This window comes from Pipistrellus hanaki (genome assembly GCF_964339955.1).
Source record: "Pipistrellus hanaki genome assembly, chromosome: 3".
In the NCBI taxonomy this organism is placed as follows: Eukaryota; Metazoa; Chordata; class Mammalia; order Chiroptera; family Vespertilionidae; genus Pipistrellus; species Pipistrellus hanaki.
This window is the reverse complement of record NC_140505.1, coordinates 186,955,068-186,972,361: the sequence shown is the minus strand read 5'-3', so window position 1 is coordinate 186,972,361 and position 17,294 is coordinate 186,955,068. Positions and strand designations below refer to the sequence as shown.

Genomic DNA, 17,294 nt, shown 5'->3' with positions numbered 1-17,294 from the left:
CTTGGCCCGTGTGAGGGGCGGTGTCCTGAGGCTCAGGGAAATGGGAGCTGACCCCCAGGCGCCGTGGAAACCAGCCCTGGCTGCTCTGCGGGTGGCAGTCTGCACAGGTCCCAGCTCCTGCTGGCCCCGGCGGGGTGTGTGTGTGTGTGTGTGTGTGTGTGTGTGTGTGGAGGCCTCGCCCAGCCTGTGCTCACTCCGCCCAGCAGCACCGCCCTGCACACAGGCAGCAGCTCAGCCAACACAGAAGCCTGCTCCCCACTGACACCCCAGTAGGTCAGGAGGGCTGGGGAGTGATGTTCCAGTTAACAGCCAGGCTCAGTGATGGGGCGGAGCTCTCCCTGGGAAGCCTAATGGCAGCCCAGGAGCCAGCCCCCTCCCTGAGCCTCTGAGTCACCCCAACATTGAATAGCCACGTTCCCAGGCCTCTGGCCCAGGCCCTGTCAGGAAAGAGCTGTCTCCTGGCCAGGCTGGATCTGGAGGCACTTGTCTGGGCTCGAACCCCAGCACAGTCCTGGGAGAGGCCTGCCAGGATTTGTGTGACCTTACGTGCCTGCACTGCCTCCCGTGCCCACCCGCAGACGTTTCCTCGGGGCCGGAGCACCTGTGCATTTAGTTAACAGCTTAGGGACCCCAGGTGCTCAGGGCAGAAGCCCCGGCCAGCGGCATCACGGCCCCCTGAGGGGCTCCCCAGGGTCCTCTCAGTGCCCCGACAGGGCGCTCCCAGCACCAGCCTGCAGGGAGCGGGGTCTGTCCCGTGACGGGAGCCCGGGCCAGCAGGGCCCTTCGGCCCCCCGAGGGCGCCTGCCGAGCCAGGCTGGTGGCAGGTGTTCCTGTGTCGTTGGGACAGTGCAGACCGCAGACCGGCCACACCGGCTCTGCGAGGGGAGCTGGGAGGAGGCAGCGGGCCGCAGCGGTATCACCTTGTGTGTTTATTGGGTTGTCACTGGTGCTTCTGAGTCTCGGGGCCGTCGGAGACCGGGAACCAGCCGAGCCAGAGCTTCCTCAGGAGCTGGGGGGCCCACCCGCCCGGCCGCTCCTCCTGGCCCTCCACCCCAGAGGCCTCTCCAGCACCAACAGGCAGGCCCTGCAGGTCGCCTGCGGGAGGAGCCCGTCCTCAGGCCAGGGCAGTGGGACCGGATGGGGCGGGAGAGCGGGCAGGCTGGCCCAGGGATTCCTCCCACGCACGTCCCTGGGGGCCACCTGGCCTTCCCTCCCGGGCGGGCGGGTCAGGGAGGGGAGGGGAGAGAAGGGAGGGAGGCGGGCGGGGGCTCTCACCTGAAGGGGGCAGAGCAGGCTCCTCGGGGACCTTCGCTCCCTGGGAAAGAGGCAGTGGCGGGTGAGACAGGCTCTGTGTACGTGGGGACTGAGGCCTGGCTACACGAGAAGTCAGGAGGCCAGGACTCACCGCGTCTGCTCCCTCAGCTCCGCACAGAGCTGCTCTAAGATGCAGTCTGGCCCCGTCACGTTGGGGGTGCCCCAGCCCCCTCCATCCCCTCCGCCAGGCACTGCTTGGGGGACCAGGCTTCCTTACCTCCCAGCCTGGGCTCCCTGCCGGCTCCTTCTCCTCAGCCATGTCCTTCCCAGCAGGAGTGGGGCTGGCTGCTCCCTGGCCTGGGACCATCCCCTCCCCTGCCCCCGCCCTCTCCCCAGCAGACAGCATGTCCCTCTCCTCCTTGGGGACAGCATCATTCAGTCCTGAAGCCTCGGGGGTAGTGGCCTGCCAGGAGAGAAGTGGGCTCACACAGGCCCGAAGCCCCCAGAACGCCTCGACCCTCCCACCCCCACACGGGTGCAGTGGGGGCGGGTGCTGACGTCCGGAGGGACCCTGCCCCACCCCCGGGCTGCAGGCCCTGAGCGGCCTCCCTGGGCCTCGGAGCTGACGGAGAGCCTTCAGGGAGGCTCTTACCTCGGAGGCCTGCTTCTTCCCACTCCTGACTCTGCGTCTCTGCAGAGAGAAACGGCATGGGTGCTGGGAGTCACCCCCACCACCACCCACCCAGCCTCTCGGTGTCCGGCCAGGACAGGGTGCCCCGGACAGCCGCCCCTCAGGAAGAGCCCGCCTCACCCACCTGAGTGGCCACGGGGTAGCACTTGTCCATCAGCCCCCACAGCGGCCTCAAGGTCTCTCCGATGGGCTGCGGGACAAGGAGAGAGAGGGAGGCGGTGGGGACAGCTGAGGGCGCTGGCCCTGGTGGCGGGCAGCACTGAGCCCTGAGGACCGGGACTCGGGGACCTGCGGCGTGAGCGCTGCCGTTAGGAAGAGAATGCGCTCAGGAACAGAACAGGAACAGGCTCTCAAACAGAAACGTTCACATACCGGCCTCTGGTGCTTGAAACCCAAAGTGAGATACGCTTATGGGAATGGAAAGCCCAGCCGTAGTTAGAAGAGAAGCTGAAAAAGCATTTCCCAGCAGAACAGGAAGATACCAGGACCAACAGCTAAACCTCCATCACCATCTTCCTGCAAGTGCCCACAGGCAGCGCACTGGGGGACAGCAGACATTCCAAATACGTTTTTTTAAATCTTTTAAAAAATTTTTTTATTGATCTCAGAGAGGAAGGGAGAGGGACAGAGAGAGGAACATCAGAGATGAGAGAGAATCATTGACCAGCTGCCCTGCACGCCCCACACGAGATCAAACCCACAACCCAGGCATGTGCCCTGACCGGGAATTGAACCCTAACCTCCTGGTTCATAGGTCAACGCTCAACCACTGAGCCACACCCCGGGCATACATTCCTTTTTTATCAGACAATCTCCCAAAGATGAGGGACATGAGTTTTCCCAAGAGAAGGACTCGCCAAGTGTCTCTGACACGGATGAGGAAAGCCCACCTGCTGCCTTCAGTGCATTCAGAGCAAGAGGACAGAGAAGAGCCCACAAGCTTCCAGATTTCAAAGAAAAGGTTTGTTTCAGGAACCCAATCCCATCAGACTTTTAAACAACATTTGAAACCAGAAGGCCACGAGGAGCTGCAGGATCTGTGGGGTTATTTCACATCTAGAATTCCTAGCTCACTCTCAGGCGTGTGAATCGAGGCCCTTCAGACGTGTGGTATCACACACTTCCCACCAGGGCCTCACACGAGACGGGCAGCGCCTCAGCGGACCCAGCGCCCATTTGTGCTCTGGCCAGGGGCTGGGCAGGGCGCTTCTGCCACAGGTTCTCAGACTTGGGACATCAAAGAGGCTGTGCAACCCCAGCAGGCGTCCTGCTCAGCACCAGCCACGCACATGAGCATGGAACCACATTCCTGGGCTGCTCACATGCATGAGGAGCCACCTGCTCCTTTGGGTCTGTCCAGGCCACTGCCACAGAGCCCCGAGTGACCCACAGACAGCTCGTGAGGGCTGGGGCCTATGTTTTGACTCTTTGGGAAAAGAGGAAATTTCTCCAGAACCCTCACCCCTCACACACACACACACGCACGCACGATTGACCTTCTGAGGTCAAGCAGCATGACCCCAGGAAGCCCACACCAGCCTCAAGGCCTGAGCAAGGTGCCTACCAGTGATGACTCCCCAGCAATCTCGTGGTCAGACGCTGTTTTCCCCACGGACTCCTGGAAATAGTAGTATACCATTCCTGCAAATGGGCGAAGGAAGACGAGTTAAAACACTGGACAGAGTGATGTCATTATTTTAAAGTGTCATATCCCTTGACACTGGGAACTAAATTAGGTACTAATTTAAAATGTGTGAGAGGATAAGCAGTCTTTCAAAAGGTATGCAAGCAAAAACTTGAAAGTCATTGCTGTGAGACATTATTAGGTTGTGTGGGCTTTTGGGTTTGCGGGTTTGGGTGTATTTTTCCAGGGGGCAGAGTACGAGCTTTAGAGTTAGACATGGGTTCAAATGCCACTCCACTGTGAGGGTGCAGAGGGGAGAAGCAGAGAGAGGCGGCCAGCCCTGGGGAGCCAGGCCTCTGGGCGCCCTGCCGGGCAGCTGGCGGCTGGGTGGCTGAGGGGAGCACCAGCTCCCCGAGCACAGGCCTTACCTGCAAGAATGAGGACCTGGACTAGGTACAGGACCCTGCAGAGCCTGGGAGGAAAGCAGGGTGAGTGTGAGGCTGGTCTCCCTGCCCTCACCATGGGTACCAGCTTCCCCCCACTCCAGGACCTGCCCTACAGCGCTGCGTCCTGTCACCACTGACTGCTGGCATGACGCCGTGCCTCTGCCTCCGTCACCAGCCAGACTGGGAGCCTGGAGCAGACACGGAGCCTGGCCGCTCCCTTCCTCCCCTCCTCACCAAGTGTGCAAGCCCGTCGTGCCTCTCCGCCAGGAGGCAGGCCTGGCCTCGGCCGGGCACTCAGTGCTGGGGCAGCTCTTCTCCCGCAGCCCTCCTGCCCGCCCTCCCCGGACCGACAGATCCCACAGGGGGTAGAACTCAGATTCCAGGCCACCGCCCTCTTCTGTGACCCCTCGCTTGGGACAGTAGAGCATTTTGGGATTGCTAAAATGGTGGCATGCGTGTACACTCTCTGTTTCCCTCCCTCCCTCCCTCCCTCCCTCCCTCCCTCTCTCTCTCTCTCTCTCTCTCTCTCATCCCACCTACCAGAACCAGGCCCTCCACCCCGATTCTGAGTCCCAGAGACACTCTAACCGTCAGGGAAAAGCTGACAGAGAACCCTGTTTTCCCTTCCTCTTGGGCCCAAGCGAGGGCTCCCCTTCCTGGCCTTTCGGGTGTGGTAACAGGCCGCACCCAAACTGTACCTCTCCTTCTGGCCGCAAATACCGAACAGCATCTTCAGTCTGAGGAGGAAGAACGGCCACAGTGAATGCCTCACAGGCCGGGCCCAGTGCTCCGGCCCCGGGCTGCAGCAGTCACCGCAGGCCCGAGGAGGAGGGACCAGCACCGGAGCCTGGGAATGCTCAGAACAAGATGGCCTCTGTGCCTCCGCGCCGGGAAGGCAGGTCCCAGGGAAGACAATGGACAAGGGGGCAGGAGAGGATGGAGAAAGGTATAGTTCTATTGCACATTGGGTATAAATGCCCCCAGGTGTAGGTGGTCAGTGATAATCATAAATAAAAGTGGTTTAAAACAGTTTGCAGTATTTTCTGGGTTACAGAGCATTCTGGGATACTTTGGGCAGTCCTGAGGGCGATTCTCTTCTGACCCCACAGTCCTTGAAACCTCTCACCAAAGGCACCAATATGCTCCCGGGCACCAAATCCAGGGCCCTCCAGCCGGGCTCTCTCATGGCCACAGGGGCCTCAGCACCGGGCCCGGTCACCTCTGGGAGCACCCCGAGCCCGGTCACCTCTGGGAGCACCGGGGCGCTGTCTCCAGCAGAAGCTTTGCTGGTGTGTATAACAGTGAGAGCCACGCTTCCGGGCTCCTTCTGTGCTGAGGTTTGGAGAAGGAGAGGGGAGAGTCCTGAAGGAGAGGAGAAGGGGCAGCCAGGCAGGGAGGCCCACAGGGAGGCGGAGTCACAGAGACAATGTTCACTGCTGAGGCTGCTTCCTGCCTTTGGGCCCACTTACCCAATACGCCAAGCTTGGCGCTTCCTTTGGCCAGGTCAGTGTCAGGCAGCCTGCCCACCTTTCCTCTGAGGGCACTGGAGCCGCTAAGGCTAGGAATCCAGAATACAGCCCCTCCCTTCGCAGGGAGCGTGATCTGTGTGACATCACATCTCTGGGGCTTTGTGACAGGGCAACCTCTCCGGCCTGGGCCAGGGCAGATGGTCAGCTGCCTCAGGGCGGCTTTTTGTCCCCACCAGTCAGAGCCAGCACCTTTGTGGACATCTCTGGTTCCGTTCAACGCCATCAATGCTGTGCAAACACACAAAGGTGTGAGAGTCAGGCTTGTCACATAATACAATAAGCACATTTTCTGGATCAAAAGCAAGAACACAGCCTGACAATTTCTTTTTTTTTTTTTTTTTTTTAAATCAATCTTTATTGTTCATATTATTACAAAGGTTCCTCTTTTCTTCCCCCCTCCAACAGGTTCCCACCCCACCCTCTGCCCCCTCCCCATCCCCCATTGTCCTCATCCATAGGTGCACAGTTTATGTTCAGTCTCTTCCTCCCTCCCTTTCCCCGATAGTAAATCCCTTTTCAGATAGTAAATCTGTTACTTAGCATTTTCTCATATCAATAATACCTCCACATGCCCAATGATACACTTCACACAAAAGACATTTCCAAATAGGTCAACCAGCCTCATCCAGGCCCCACCCAAGGCACTCACAGATCAGCACCCCAGCGCTATACTAACTCAACACATCCAGATCTAAGCCTTCATCACTTGATTCAGCAGACCCTCAAGTTCCCGCAAAAGTTTCCAGCCATGTCTGAGAGGCAGCTGTGGGCAGGTACAGGCGAGGAGCGAGCTGTTTCGGGCCTGGCTGCTCCGGGCCTGGCCTCTGTTGCTCTGGTTCGTTCCACAACCAGCTGCTCCGGGTCTGGTCACTGCCGCTCCCGACCTAGTTGCTCTGGACTTGGCTGTTGCTGCTTCAGGCCTGGCCGCACCCGACCCGGCTGCTCTGGGACCGGTTGCTCCGGTCCCGGCCGCTCCGGGCCTGGCCGCTCCCAGCCTGACAGCCGCTGCTCCGGGCCTGGCTGCTCCCAGCCTGGCAGCCATTGCTCCTGGCCTGGCCGCACCAGACCCGGCTGTTCCGGGCCTGGCCGCTCCCAGCCTGGCAGCTGCTGCTCCGGATCTGGCCGCTCCCAGCCTGGCAGCCGCTGCTCCGGGCCTGGCTGCTCCCAGCCTGGCAGCCATTGCTCCCGGCCTGGCCGCACCAGACCCGGCTGCTCCGGGCCTGGCCGCTCCCAGCCTGGCAGCCGCTGCTCCGGGCCTGGCCGCACCAGACCCGGCTGCTCCGGGCCTGGCCACTCCCAGCCTGGCAGCCGCTGCTCCGGGCCTGGCCGCACCAGACCCGGCTGCTCCGGGCCTGGCCGCTCCCAGCCTGGCAGCTGCTGCTCCGGATCTGGCCGCTCCCAGCCTGGCAGCCGCTGCTCCTGGCCTGGCCGCACCAGACCCGGCTGCTCCGGGCCTGGCCGCTCCCAGCCTGGCAGCCGCTGCTCCGGGCCTGGCCGCACCAGACCCGGCTGCTCCGGGCCTGGCCGCTCCCAGCCTGGCAGCCGCTGCTCCGGGCCTGGCCGCACCAGACCCGGCTGCTCCGGGCCTGGCCGCTCCCAGCCTGGCAGCTGCTGCTCCGGGCCTGGCCGCTCCCAGCCTGGCAGCCGCTGCTCCTGGCCTGGCCGCACCAGACCCGGCTGCTCCGGGCCTGGCCGCTCCCAGCCTGGCAGCCGCTGCTCCGGGCCTGGCCGCACCAGACCCGGCTGCTCCGGGCCTGGCCGCTCCCAGCCTGGCAGCTGCTGCTCCGGGCCTGGCCGCTCCCAGCCTGGCAGCCGCTGCTCCTGGCCTGGCCGCACCAGACCCGGCTGCTCCGGGCCTGGCCGCTCCCAGCCTGGCAGTTGCTGCTCCGGGCCTGGCCGCACCAGACCCGGATGCTCCGGGCCTGGCCGCTCCCAGCCTGGCAGCTGTTGCTCTGGGCCTGGCCGCTCCCAGCCTGGCAGCCGCTGCTCCGGGCCTGGCCACACCAGACCCAGCTGCTCCGGACCTGGCTGCTCCCAGCCTGGCAGCTGCTGCTCCGGGCCTGGCCGCTCCCAGCCTGGCAGCCGCTGCTCCAGGCCTGGCCACACCAGACCCAGCTGCTCCGGGCCTGGCCGCTCCCAGCCTGGCCGCCGCTGCTCCGGGCCTGGCCGCACCCGACCCGGCTGCTCCGAGCCTGGCCGCTCCCAGCCTGGATGCTCCGTGCTTGGCTACTGCTGTTCTGGGCCTAGCTGCTCCCAACCCGGCTGCTCTGGGCCGGGCTTCTTCGGGCCCAGCCACTCCGTGTCTGGGTGTTCCTGGACTGGCCACCCTGGGCTTGGCCGCCTCTGCCTCAGGCCTGGCTGCCACTGCCCCAGGTCTGGCTGCTCCAGTGCTGGCCGTTGATGCTCTTGTTCTGGCTGCTGCTGCTCTGGGGCCTGGCCACTGCTGCTCCAGGCCCAGCTGCCACTGCCTTGTGCCTGGCCACTCTAGGCCTGGTCGCCGCTGTTCCAACATTCTGTCCCTTTTTTCTCTTTTTTTTTTTTCTTTTTTTAAAAAAAAAACAAAACGCATTTATGTTGCAATGTTGGCTGGTGCGTTGAGTTCTGACGTAGTCTTTGATTTTTCAAGATCTTCTTTGTATTCTTTCTTAAGTAATTTTACTATCATTTGCTCTCACTTGATTTCTTCACATTGAGAACTTCTTTGGTTTCTTCCTCCTTGTCCTGGGAGCTCAGCAGGTTGGCCTGTGGCACCCCTTTGTTCTCCGCGGGCTCCCGCGCTGCTCCAGTCTGTTGCCGGGGTCGGCGCCGCCCAGGAAGTAGCCCCCGTCCTTGGCTCCGTTGCCAGCGCTCAGCAGTCGAAGGCTCAGGGGCACCCCCCCCACTGGGGGCCCCGTCGCCCGGCTCCTTGCTGGCGCCCGGCTGGCCGGTGTCCGGCAGGGGCTCCTGCTCCTCGTGGCGTTCCTCCAGTCTGGAGCTTTCTTTCTTCCTCCCACTAGGGGAGTCCAGGATCAGAGTCAACAGACTGTCCTCTGCGCACAGTGTGCGCGACTCCGGGGGCTCGGCCTTTGGCCGCGCTCCCAGGACTCCACCTCACAGCTCCGTCTCCCCCTGCCCGAGCCTGGGTCCCCAGGGACTGGCCCAGACCTGGAGTTCGTGGCGGTCTGGAATGAGGCTCAGAGCTGCCGCCGGAGGCTTTGTTTCTTCCGGCTAGGGTAATCCAGCATCAGAGTCAACATTCAGTCCTCTGCGCGCCATGTGCGCGCGACTCCGGGGGCCCCGCATTTCGCCGTCCCCCGGGATTGTCTCCCCCTGCCGGAGCCTGGGTCCCCAGGGTCTGGCACATAACTTGGGGCTCAGCGCTGCCGGTTCGGGGGTTCAGCCCAGGCTGGGGGTTCTATTTCCTTCCTGCTAGGGAACGCCAGGCAGCACCCAGCCCTCTCCTCCTCTCCGGCTGCGACCTCTCCGCGCGCGCGTGCGTGTGAGCGCGCAGCATGTCTCTGTACCTTAGGCTTTTTTTCAGCTCCTCTGATTTTCCTTCTGGTTTTCTCCCTCCTTCCTATTGTAGAGTTTTCAGTCAGTCGACTACCTGTAGCTCTGGGCAATGTCCACTCTACATTTTAGTTGTATTCCCTTGAAATTGTTGTGAGCTGCTGCGGCTAGGTGTATACCCGAGCAGCCATCTTGGATCCTCTCCCACAGCCTGACAATTTCTAAGACTCACCCAGTCATCTGATCAGTGTCTGCTGAGCTTCCATCGGGGCCAGGAATAGCGCAAAGGGGACAGAAAGGTAATAGGGCGCAGAGCCTGCCCTTGGGGACCTTGAAGAAACCAAATAAACATCTTCCGGTTCCAGAGAAACTGTAAATGTCGCTAAGTGATAATTACAAAACTGTGAATGGTTGGAACTACCAAACGCCTGCGTTCCACATCCACATGAAACATTTAGATAAACCATAAAACAAGTCCCAGTAAATTTTAAGAGAGTAAAGTTATTTCAAATAAGTCCTTTGACCATAACGGAATTAAATTAGAAATCAGTACCAGAAAACTCTCTGGAAAAATCCCTAGATATTTGGAACTAAATAACATACCTTTAAATAACATATGGGTAAAATTAAGTCAAAAGGGGCCCTGGCTCAGTTGGTTAGAGCATCATTCTGATACGCCACGGTTGCAAATTTGACCCCTGATTAGATCACATACAAGAATCAACCAATGAATGCATAAATAACTGCAACAATAAATCAATGTTTCTCTCTCTCAAAAATCAATAAATAAAAAACATTTTTAATTCTCATTAGAGGGACTCCTATCCATGAATGCAAACATGAAATTCCCACTGCACAGTGTATGCCCCACTCACACCTGCTGACAGCTACAGCAAACCCTGATTAAATAAGTGCTAAAACAGTGGCACAGACTCCATGACCTGGGACTTCACATGAGTCATAAGTAATTGAGGCATTGTTGTCCCTCACTCCAACCCAGAATTCTGTCCAGATTCAGGAGCGTATGCATTGCCAAGGCTTTATGAAGGCAAGGACTATGTCTTCATCTTCTCTCTGTCCTCTGTGTTTGGCTCAATGGTTGGCAGAGAACACCACACGGAAATATCTGACAAATGCCTAACATGGTCACATGGGTGAGTGGCAGGGCCAGAGTCCCAGAGTCCCGCCTACTCCTCTGTGCTTCTGACATCCATGACTAGCCCCGTGCTCTGTGGGCACTCCCTCTCCAGGCAGCAACCTGAAGTGATGAGGTTGTCCTCAGGGCCAGCTTCCTAGGCGGACTCAGAAGGGCCTCGCTTGGTACACCACCTCCTCCCTTCTGGGGCGTATCAGAGGAGACCTAACCGAGAGTCAGGACTTCCACCTTTGACCATAGACAGGTCTCGTGGGCAGACTAGTGGGGAGCTGGAACTCTGACTCCTGCTAATTACTATGCAGAGCCCCAACCCCTTAGTGTCAACTGAGGCTGAGTGAGGAGCCTGGACTTCTACTCACAGTAACAAGGAAGCTCTTCCCCTTCCACTGCTGGTGTCAAAGGAAGCCAGCTGAAAGGGAAGTTTAAAAGAGACCCAGCAGTGAGTGGTCAGAGATGGTAGAATTATCTGATAAAGATTTAAAGCAGACATTATAAACATGCCTCAACAAGCAATTATGTACATGCTTGAAACAAAATAATAAAATAATCTCAGCAGAGAAACCATAGATAAAGGAAGAACCAGATGAAAATTTTAGAACTGAAATAAAAAGCTCAGCGAATGGGTTCAAAAGCAGAAAACAGAAAATAACCAGTGGCCTGGAAGATAAAACAGCCGAAATTACTTAATTTGAACAACAGAAAAAAACAGACTGAGGAAAAATGAACAGAGCCTCAGGGATGTAGGTCTACACAAAGATCAAACATCACCTGACTAGTCTGGCTCAGTGGATGCAGAGTCGGCCTGAGGACTGAAGGGTCCCAGGTTCGATTCCAGTCGGGGGCACATGCCCAGGTTGCAGGCTCAATCCCCAGTGGGGGCGTATGGGAGGCAGCTGATCAATGATTTTCTCCATCACTGATATTTCTCTCTCTCTCTCTCCCCCCCCTCCTCCCTCCCTCCCTCCCTCTCTCTTTCTCTCTCTCTCCCCCTTCCCCTCCCTCCCTCTCTCTCCTTCACCCTTTTTCTCTGAAACCAATAAAATTCTATTTTTAAAAAAATCAAGCATCATGTCATCAGAGTCTTGGAAAGAGAGGAGAAGGCAGGGCTGAACAATCTTCCAAATTGTGTAAAAGGCATGGCAGTCCCAAGAAGCTGAGTAAACCCAAGCAAGATAAGTTCAAGTCAATTTGAATGACAACTGACTACAGAGGCTAGAAGAAAATGACACAATATTTTTCTAAGTGTTGATCTGAACTGTCAACCCAGACTCCCATATCCAATGAAAATATCCTTCAGAATGCTGAAAAGAAATCAGGAAATTATCAGATAAAAGAAAACTAAGAGAACTTATCATATAATAAAAGGATCAGTCAATTGATCCTATATAATAAAAGCCTAATATGCAAATTGCCCTCTCAAGCAGTCCTTCCACCAGTAACCATGAATTCAACAGCTCACTATGACATGCACTGACCACCAGGGGGCGGCACAAACATGGTGGGCATCAGAGATGCAGCACTGGCAGTGGGCAGCAGTGGAGGCACTGCTGGCCCCTGATGGGCCCCGGCGAGAGCGGGACTGCAGCAGGATGGTGGAGCAGGTGAACAGACGGCACCAGGCCAAAGCGGATAGGAATGGGGGTCCGATCGACCTGCCAATTGCCCCACAGATAGTGACCAGTGGCAGCGGCAGGGGGCAGGGCCACCGCCCCACTCTCAGGCACTGAGGCAGCCGGGCGGGGGCCCAGCCTCAATCAATCACTCTGCAGACTGGATGGTGGAGACGTAAGGGGGCAACGCTAGGCCAAGGCAGGGTGCCAGGCAGGGCTGCAAGCCTGGGGGTACGAGCTGGGGTCCCCACAGGCCACCCAAGGGACCCCATCCATGCACGAATTCGTGCACTGGGCCTCTAGTATTTAATAAAGGTGCAAAAGCAATTCAGTGGAGGAGGGTCGGCTTTTCAACAAATGATTCTGGAGTAATAAGACAGCAATGAAGATGAAGAAGAAGATGAAGAAGCCGAAACCGGTTTGGCTCAGTGGATAGAGTGTCGGTCTGCGGACTGAGGGGTCCCAGGTTCGATTCTGGTCAGGGCCATGTGCATTGGTTGCAGGCATATCCCAGGTGGGGGTGGGGGGGGGGCGGAAGGCAGCTGGTCGATGTTTCTCTCTCATCGATGTTTCTAGCTCTCTATCCCTTTCCCTTCCACTCTGTGGAAAATCAATAAAAATATATATATATATTTATATATATATAAAAGATGAAGACAAAGACAAAGAAGGAGGAGGAGGAGGAAAGAGAAGAAAAGAGAAGGAAGAAGAAAGATGAAAAGAGGAGAAGAAACTTTACCTAAATCTAATACCTTGTACAAAAATTAACTAAAAATGGGTCACATATTTAAATATATATTTTATTTTTTTACAGAGAGGAAGGAAGAGGGATAGAGAGCTAGAAACATCGATGAGAGAGAAACATCGACCAGCTGCTTCTTGCACACCCCCTACCTGGGGATCTGCCCGCAGCCAAGGTACATGCCCTTGACCGGAATCGAACCCGGGATCTTTCAGTCCGCAGGCCAACGCTCTATCCATTGAGCCAAACCGGTTTCGGCTAAAAAAGGGTCACATATTTAAATATAATAAGTTTTCTTCTTAATTATAGGTTCCTAAATTTGACATCAATAGCACAATCCATAAAAGGCAAAAAATGGATAAATCAGCTTTCATAAAAATTAAACACTTTTGCTCTGTGAAAGACCTTGTTGAAAAGATTGAAAAACAAGCTACAGAGTGGGGGAAATCCTCACCCAAAAATATTTTTCAACTGATTTTTAAAAAGGGTGGAAGAGAGAGGGAAAGACAGAGAGAAGTATAGATTGAGAGAAACACATGGATTGGTTGTCCCCTGCAAGAACCCTGACCAGGGCCCAGGCTGGGGAAGGAGCCGCAATGGAGGTATGTGCCCTTGACCGGAATCGAACCTGAGACCCTTTGGTTCAAAGGTCAAGGTGCTCTATCCAAACCTGCTAGGGCCAAATAGGGCATTTTTCTTTTTTAAGGTGAAGGTGATGAAAGTAAGAAGGTATCATTAAAATATACTGGATTTACACATTTGAAAAATCATCAGAGATCATTTTTCCTATGGCATTATTGAGATATAATTTACATACCATAAAATTTATCCTTCACCCATTTGAGTGTGTAAGTCAGTGAATTTTAGCATATTTACAAAGTTGTGCACTAGCATCACACACTAATTTTAAAGCATTTCCATGGGCCTAAATAGAAACTTCATGCTACATTCACTCCTCATTTCCACCTCACACTTGACAACTATAATTTACTTTCTGCTTGTATACATTTGCCATTTCTGAACCGTTCACGCAAGTGGAATTATCTGATATGTGCTGTGTCTAGCTCCTTTCACTTAGCATGTCTTCAAGGTTCATTGTGGCTGAAGAATATTCCATGGTATGAATGTACCATATTTCGTTTATACACTTTTTCCCTTGTCCATCCAGTTGATGGACTTTTACGTTGTTTCTATTTTGGGCTATCATGAATAATGCTGCTATGAACATTCATATAAAAGTATCTGTGTGGAAAAATGTTTTTATTTTTCCTAGGTAGATACCTAGAATTGTAATTTCTGGATCATATAAACTTTTTAAGAAACTGCCTGACTGTTATCCAAAGTGGCTGCACCATTTCATATTCTCACCAGCAATGTATGAGGATTCCAATTTCTCCATATCCTCGACAACACTATTTTCTTCTTTTAGTGTATATATATATATATATATATATATATATATATATATTTATATATTTTTTTATATATATATTTTTTAATTGATTTATCACAGAGAGGAAGAGAGAGGGATAGAGAGTTAGAAACATCGATGAGAGAGAGTCATCGATCAGCTGCCTCTTGCACACCCCCTACCTGGGGATCTGCCCGCAACCAAGGTACATGCCCTTGACTGGAATCGAACCCGGGACCTTTCAGTCCACAAGCCGACGCTCTATCCACGGAGCCAAACCAGTTTCGGCTATTTTCTTCTTTTTTATTCTAGGCATTCTAGCGGGTGAGTGGTATCATGGTTTTGACTTGCATTTACCTAGTGATTAATGATATTGTCTTTTCACATACTTGCTGATCATTTGTATATTTAAAAAAAATAAAATAAAATAAAATAATACTTTTTATAGTTAATTTTGACTTCCACATACCCGACTCCACCCCCAACATACATACACTCACAGCCTCCCCACTATCAACGTCCCTTGGCAGTGACACATTGTTACAATCAATGAACCTACACTGACACATCATTGTCACCCAAAGCCCATAATTTGCATTAGGGTTCACTCTAGGGGTCTGAGCATGGATAACGGCATTACCCCCACCACAGCATCATTCAGAATGGTTTCACTGCCCTAAAAACCCTCTGTGCTGCACCTATTCATCCCTTTCTCCTCCCAGCCTCTGGCAGCCAATCATCTTTTCACTGTCTCCACAGTTTTGCCTTTATCAGAAAGTCATTTAGCTGGAACCACACAGTATGTCGCCTTTTCAGAATTGCTTCTTTCACTTAGGTATATCCGTTTAAGTTTCCTTCGTGTCTTTTCATGGCTTGATAGCTCATTTCTTCCTAGCACTGAAGAATAACTTAACGTCTGCACATGCCACTGTTTATTTATTCAGTCGCCTCCTAAAGGACTTCTTGGTTGCTTCCAAGTTCTGGAAATTATGAATATAAACATCCATGTGCAGATTTCCTGTGGACCTAATACCAAGGAGTCTGATTGCTGGAGCATATGTTCAGAGTATGTTTAGTTTCACTCTGCCGACACGGCTCAGTAGTTGAGCACCGACTTGTGAACCAAGAAGTCAAGATTGTGGACTTGATCTCTAGTGTGGAGCGTGAGGGAGGCAGCCAATCAATGATTCTCTCTCATCACTGATGTTCCGGTCTCTCTCTCCTTTCCCCTCTGAAATCAGTAAAAATATATTTCATAATTAAAAAAAAAGTATGTTTAGCTTTGTAAGAAACTGCCAGACTGTCTTCCAAAGTGGCTGTATGATTTTGCATTCCCACCAGCAATAAATGAGAGTTCCTGCTACCTCACAGCCTCATCAGCATCTGGTGTCACCTTTGCTCATTTGTGTGTGTGTGTGTGTGTGTGTGTTTAAGAGCGAGCGAGAGAAACATTGATTTGTTGTTCCAATTACTTACGCATTCATCGGTTGCTTCTTGTATGTATCCTGACCGGGAATGGAACTACGACCTCCTGGTTCATGGTCAATGCTCAACCACCAAGCAATGCTGGCCAAGCACCTTTGCTCATTTTTAATTGATCTGTTTGTTTTTTTATTGAGTTGAAAGAGCCTTTTACAAAGTCTAGATACAACTCCCTTAGGATTTACAAATATTTTTTCCCAGTGTGTGGTTTGAGAAACCCTTTATTGTTTTAATGAAAAGGAATATTAACATTAGATTTTATAGCGTTTACACCTAGAGGAGGCAGGAGCATGGACTAAGTTACACAGGCAGCTAACCTACAGGTGCTATGAGAGGTAGAGCACACACTCTGGAGCTACCACCTAGGTCTCAACCCAAAGCTGTTAAGTAACTTAGTCTGTGTCTCAGTTTTCTTATCTGTAAAGTGGGTTCAACAACACTTACCTCACAGGTGTGTTGTGAGGCTTAAGCGAGTTAATGTGCCTGGAGAACTTAAAAGAGTGGTTACTTGGTATATAGTGTACTTTATAGAAACCTTGATTGTTACCAATTCTTAAGTTGGGTACTGGGATTCAGAAGTTTTATTATCATGCTTTATCATTTATATGTTACATGCTTTCTTTTGTATAGCTCATTCAAATATACAAATACAGCCCTAACTGGTTTTGTTCAGTGGATAGTCTGCAGACTGAAGAGTCCTGGGTTCGATTCCGGTCAAGGGCATGTATCTTGGTTGCAGGCACATCCCCAGTAGGGGGTGTGCAGGAGGCAGCTGATCCATGTTTCTCTCGCATCGATGTTTCTAACTATCCCTCTCCCTTTCTCTCTGTAAAAAAAATCAAGAAAATATATATTTTTAAAAAATAAATAAATGTACAAATACATTTTAAAATAAAAGGAGAATATCCACACTTTTAACCCTTCAAAATTAGAGTGGGCTAGACGCAGGGCCATACCCCTGCTGGTCCGGGGCCCAGAGCTCAGCTCAGCCCCGGCTCCTGTGCCGACATTCACAAGGAACCTGAGCCTGAACCCCAGGAGGAGGCAGGGGTGGGAGACCTAAAGCCGCCTCAGTTTCCTCACCTGTAAAATGGGGCGCTCACTGCACCTACCGACCCGGGAGGTTAACGAAGGCCGGTGACTCCGCAGAGCCCGCGGTCCTGTCACACTCAGTCCCCTTCGCGCTCACAGTGAACTGGCAGGAAAATGCCAGAAAAGAGAGAGACCCGGAAAGGACAGTCCAAGGCTCCTCAGCTCCGAAATGCTGGGCTGTTTTTCACAGAAATCCACAAATGTCCGTGTGGAAAGTGGGGCTGAAAATATAACCTACCTCCCCGGGCTGTGGAGAAGCGTCGAGAAACACTTCACCAGGAGAGCGCTTTCACGCCTCCATCGCAGAGCGGATTTACGGGGGGAAAGTTGTAGAAAAGCTACAGAAGGGCCAAGCCGGCGCCACAGCAGCCCAGGCGCCATTATCTGCCTCAGCCGCCACCTAGGAGCCCGCGGCCCGCGGGAGCCGACCCGGGAGGCTGCGAGGCGGCGCGCCAGCCGGCTTCCCGGACGGACGCGTCGCCGGGAGACCAGGCAGCTCGCGGCCGGGATCCAGCTCTCCGCACCGCGGCCAGGCTGGGAGCCGAGTGCCCCCTGGCGGCGCCGTCGGGCGACCGTTAGGACCTCCCGCCGACAAGTTTGCGTTTCTGCTGATGAGCGTGAGCAGCCACCAACCGATTTTCTTCCACCCAGAGAGACAGGCCTCCCGACCAATAAGAGAGCCCTAAAACCGCGCTCCCGCCCACCCATGGGGTTTAGGGGCGTGGCCTTCCACTTCAGCCAATAAGCAAAGACTTTCGTCCTTCGCAC

The 17,294-nt window shown here is 54.2% G+C and overlaps 1 protein-coding gene across 5 annotated transcripts; it reads right to left on the bottom strand.

Moving 5' to 3' along the window:
* Window positions 1–49: 49 nt before the first annotated feature.
* LOC311620091 (uncharacterized protein) lies at window positions 50–17,063 on the bottom strand. 5 transcript variants are annotated; one of them, XM_084879126.1, is made up of 9 exons: window positions 16,765–17,063; window positions 9,266–9,363; window positions 5,485–5,772; window positions 3,510–3,586; window positions 2,070–2,135; window positions 1,907–1,945; window positions 1,532–1,717; window positions 1,276–1,315; window positions 543–1,095 (listed from the first exon to the last, which is right to left on the bottom strand). In XM_084879126.1, exons 3-9 carry the CDS (start codon window positions 5,765–5,767, stop codon window positions 941–943), a joined length of 846 nt encoding a protein of 281 aa, XP_084735252.1. In that variant the 5' UTR covers window positions 5,768–5,772; window positions 9,266–9,363; window positions 16,765–17,063; the 3' UTR covers window positions 543–940. The 5 variants fall into 5 exon arrangements, 4 of the variants coding, with proteins under 4 accessions (XP_084735252.1, XP_084735250.1, XP_084735253.1 ...); XM_084879124.1 differs by lacking the exon at window positions 9,266–9,363 and having other exon boundaries at window positions 1,276–1,717; XM_084879127.1 differs by lacking the exons at window positions 9,266–9,363; window positions 16,765–17,063 and adding an exon at window positions 3,998–4,041 and having other exon boundaries at window positions 1,276–1,717; window positions 5,485–5,602.
* Window positions 17,064–17,294: the final 231 nt, after the last annotated feature.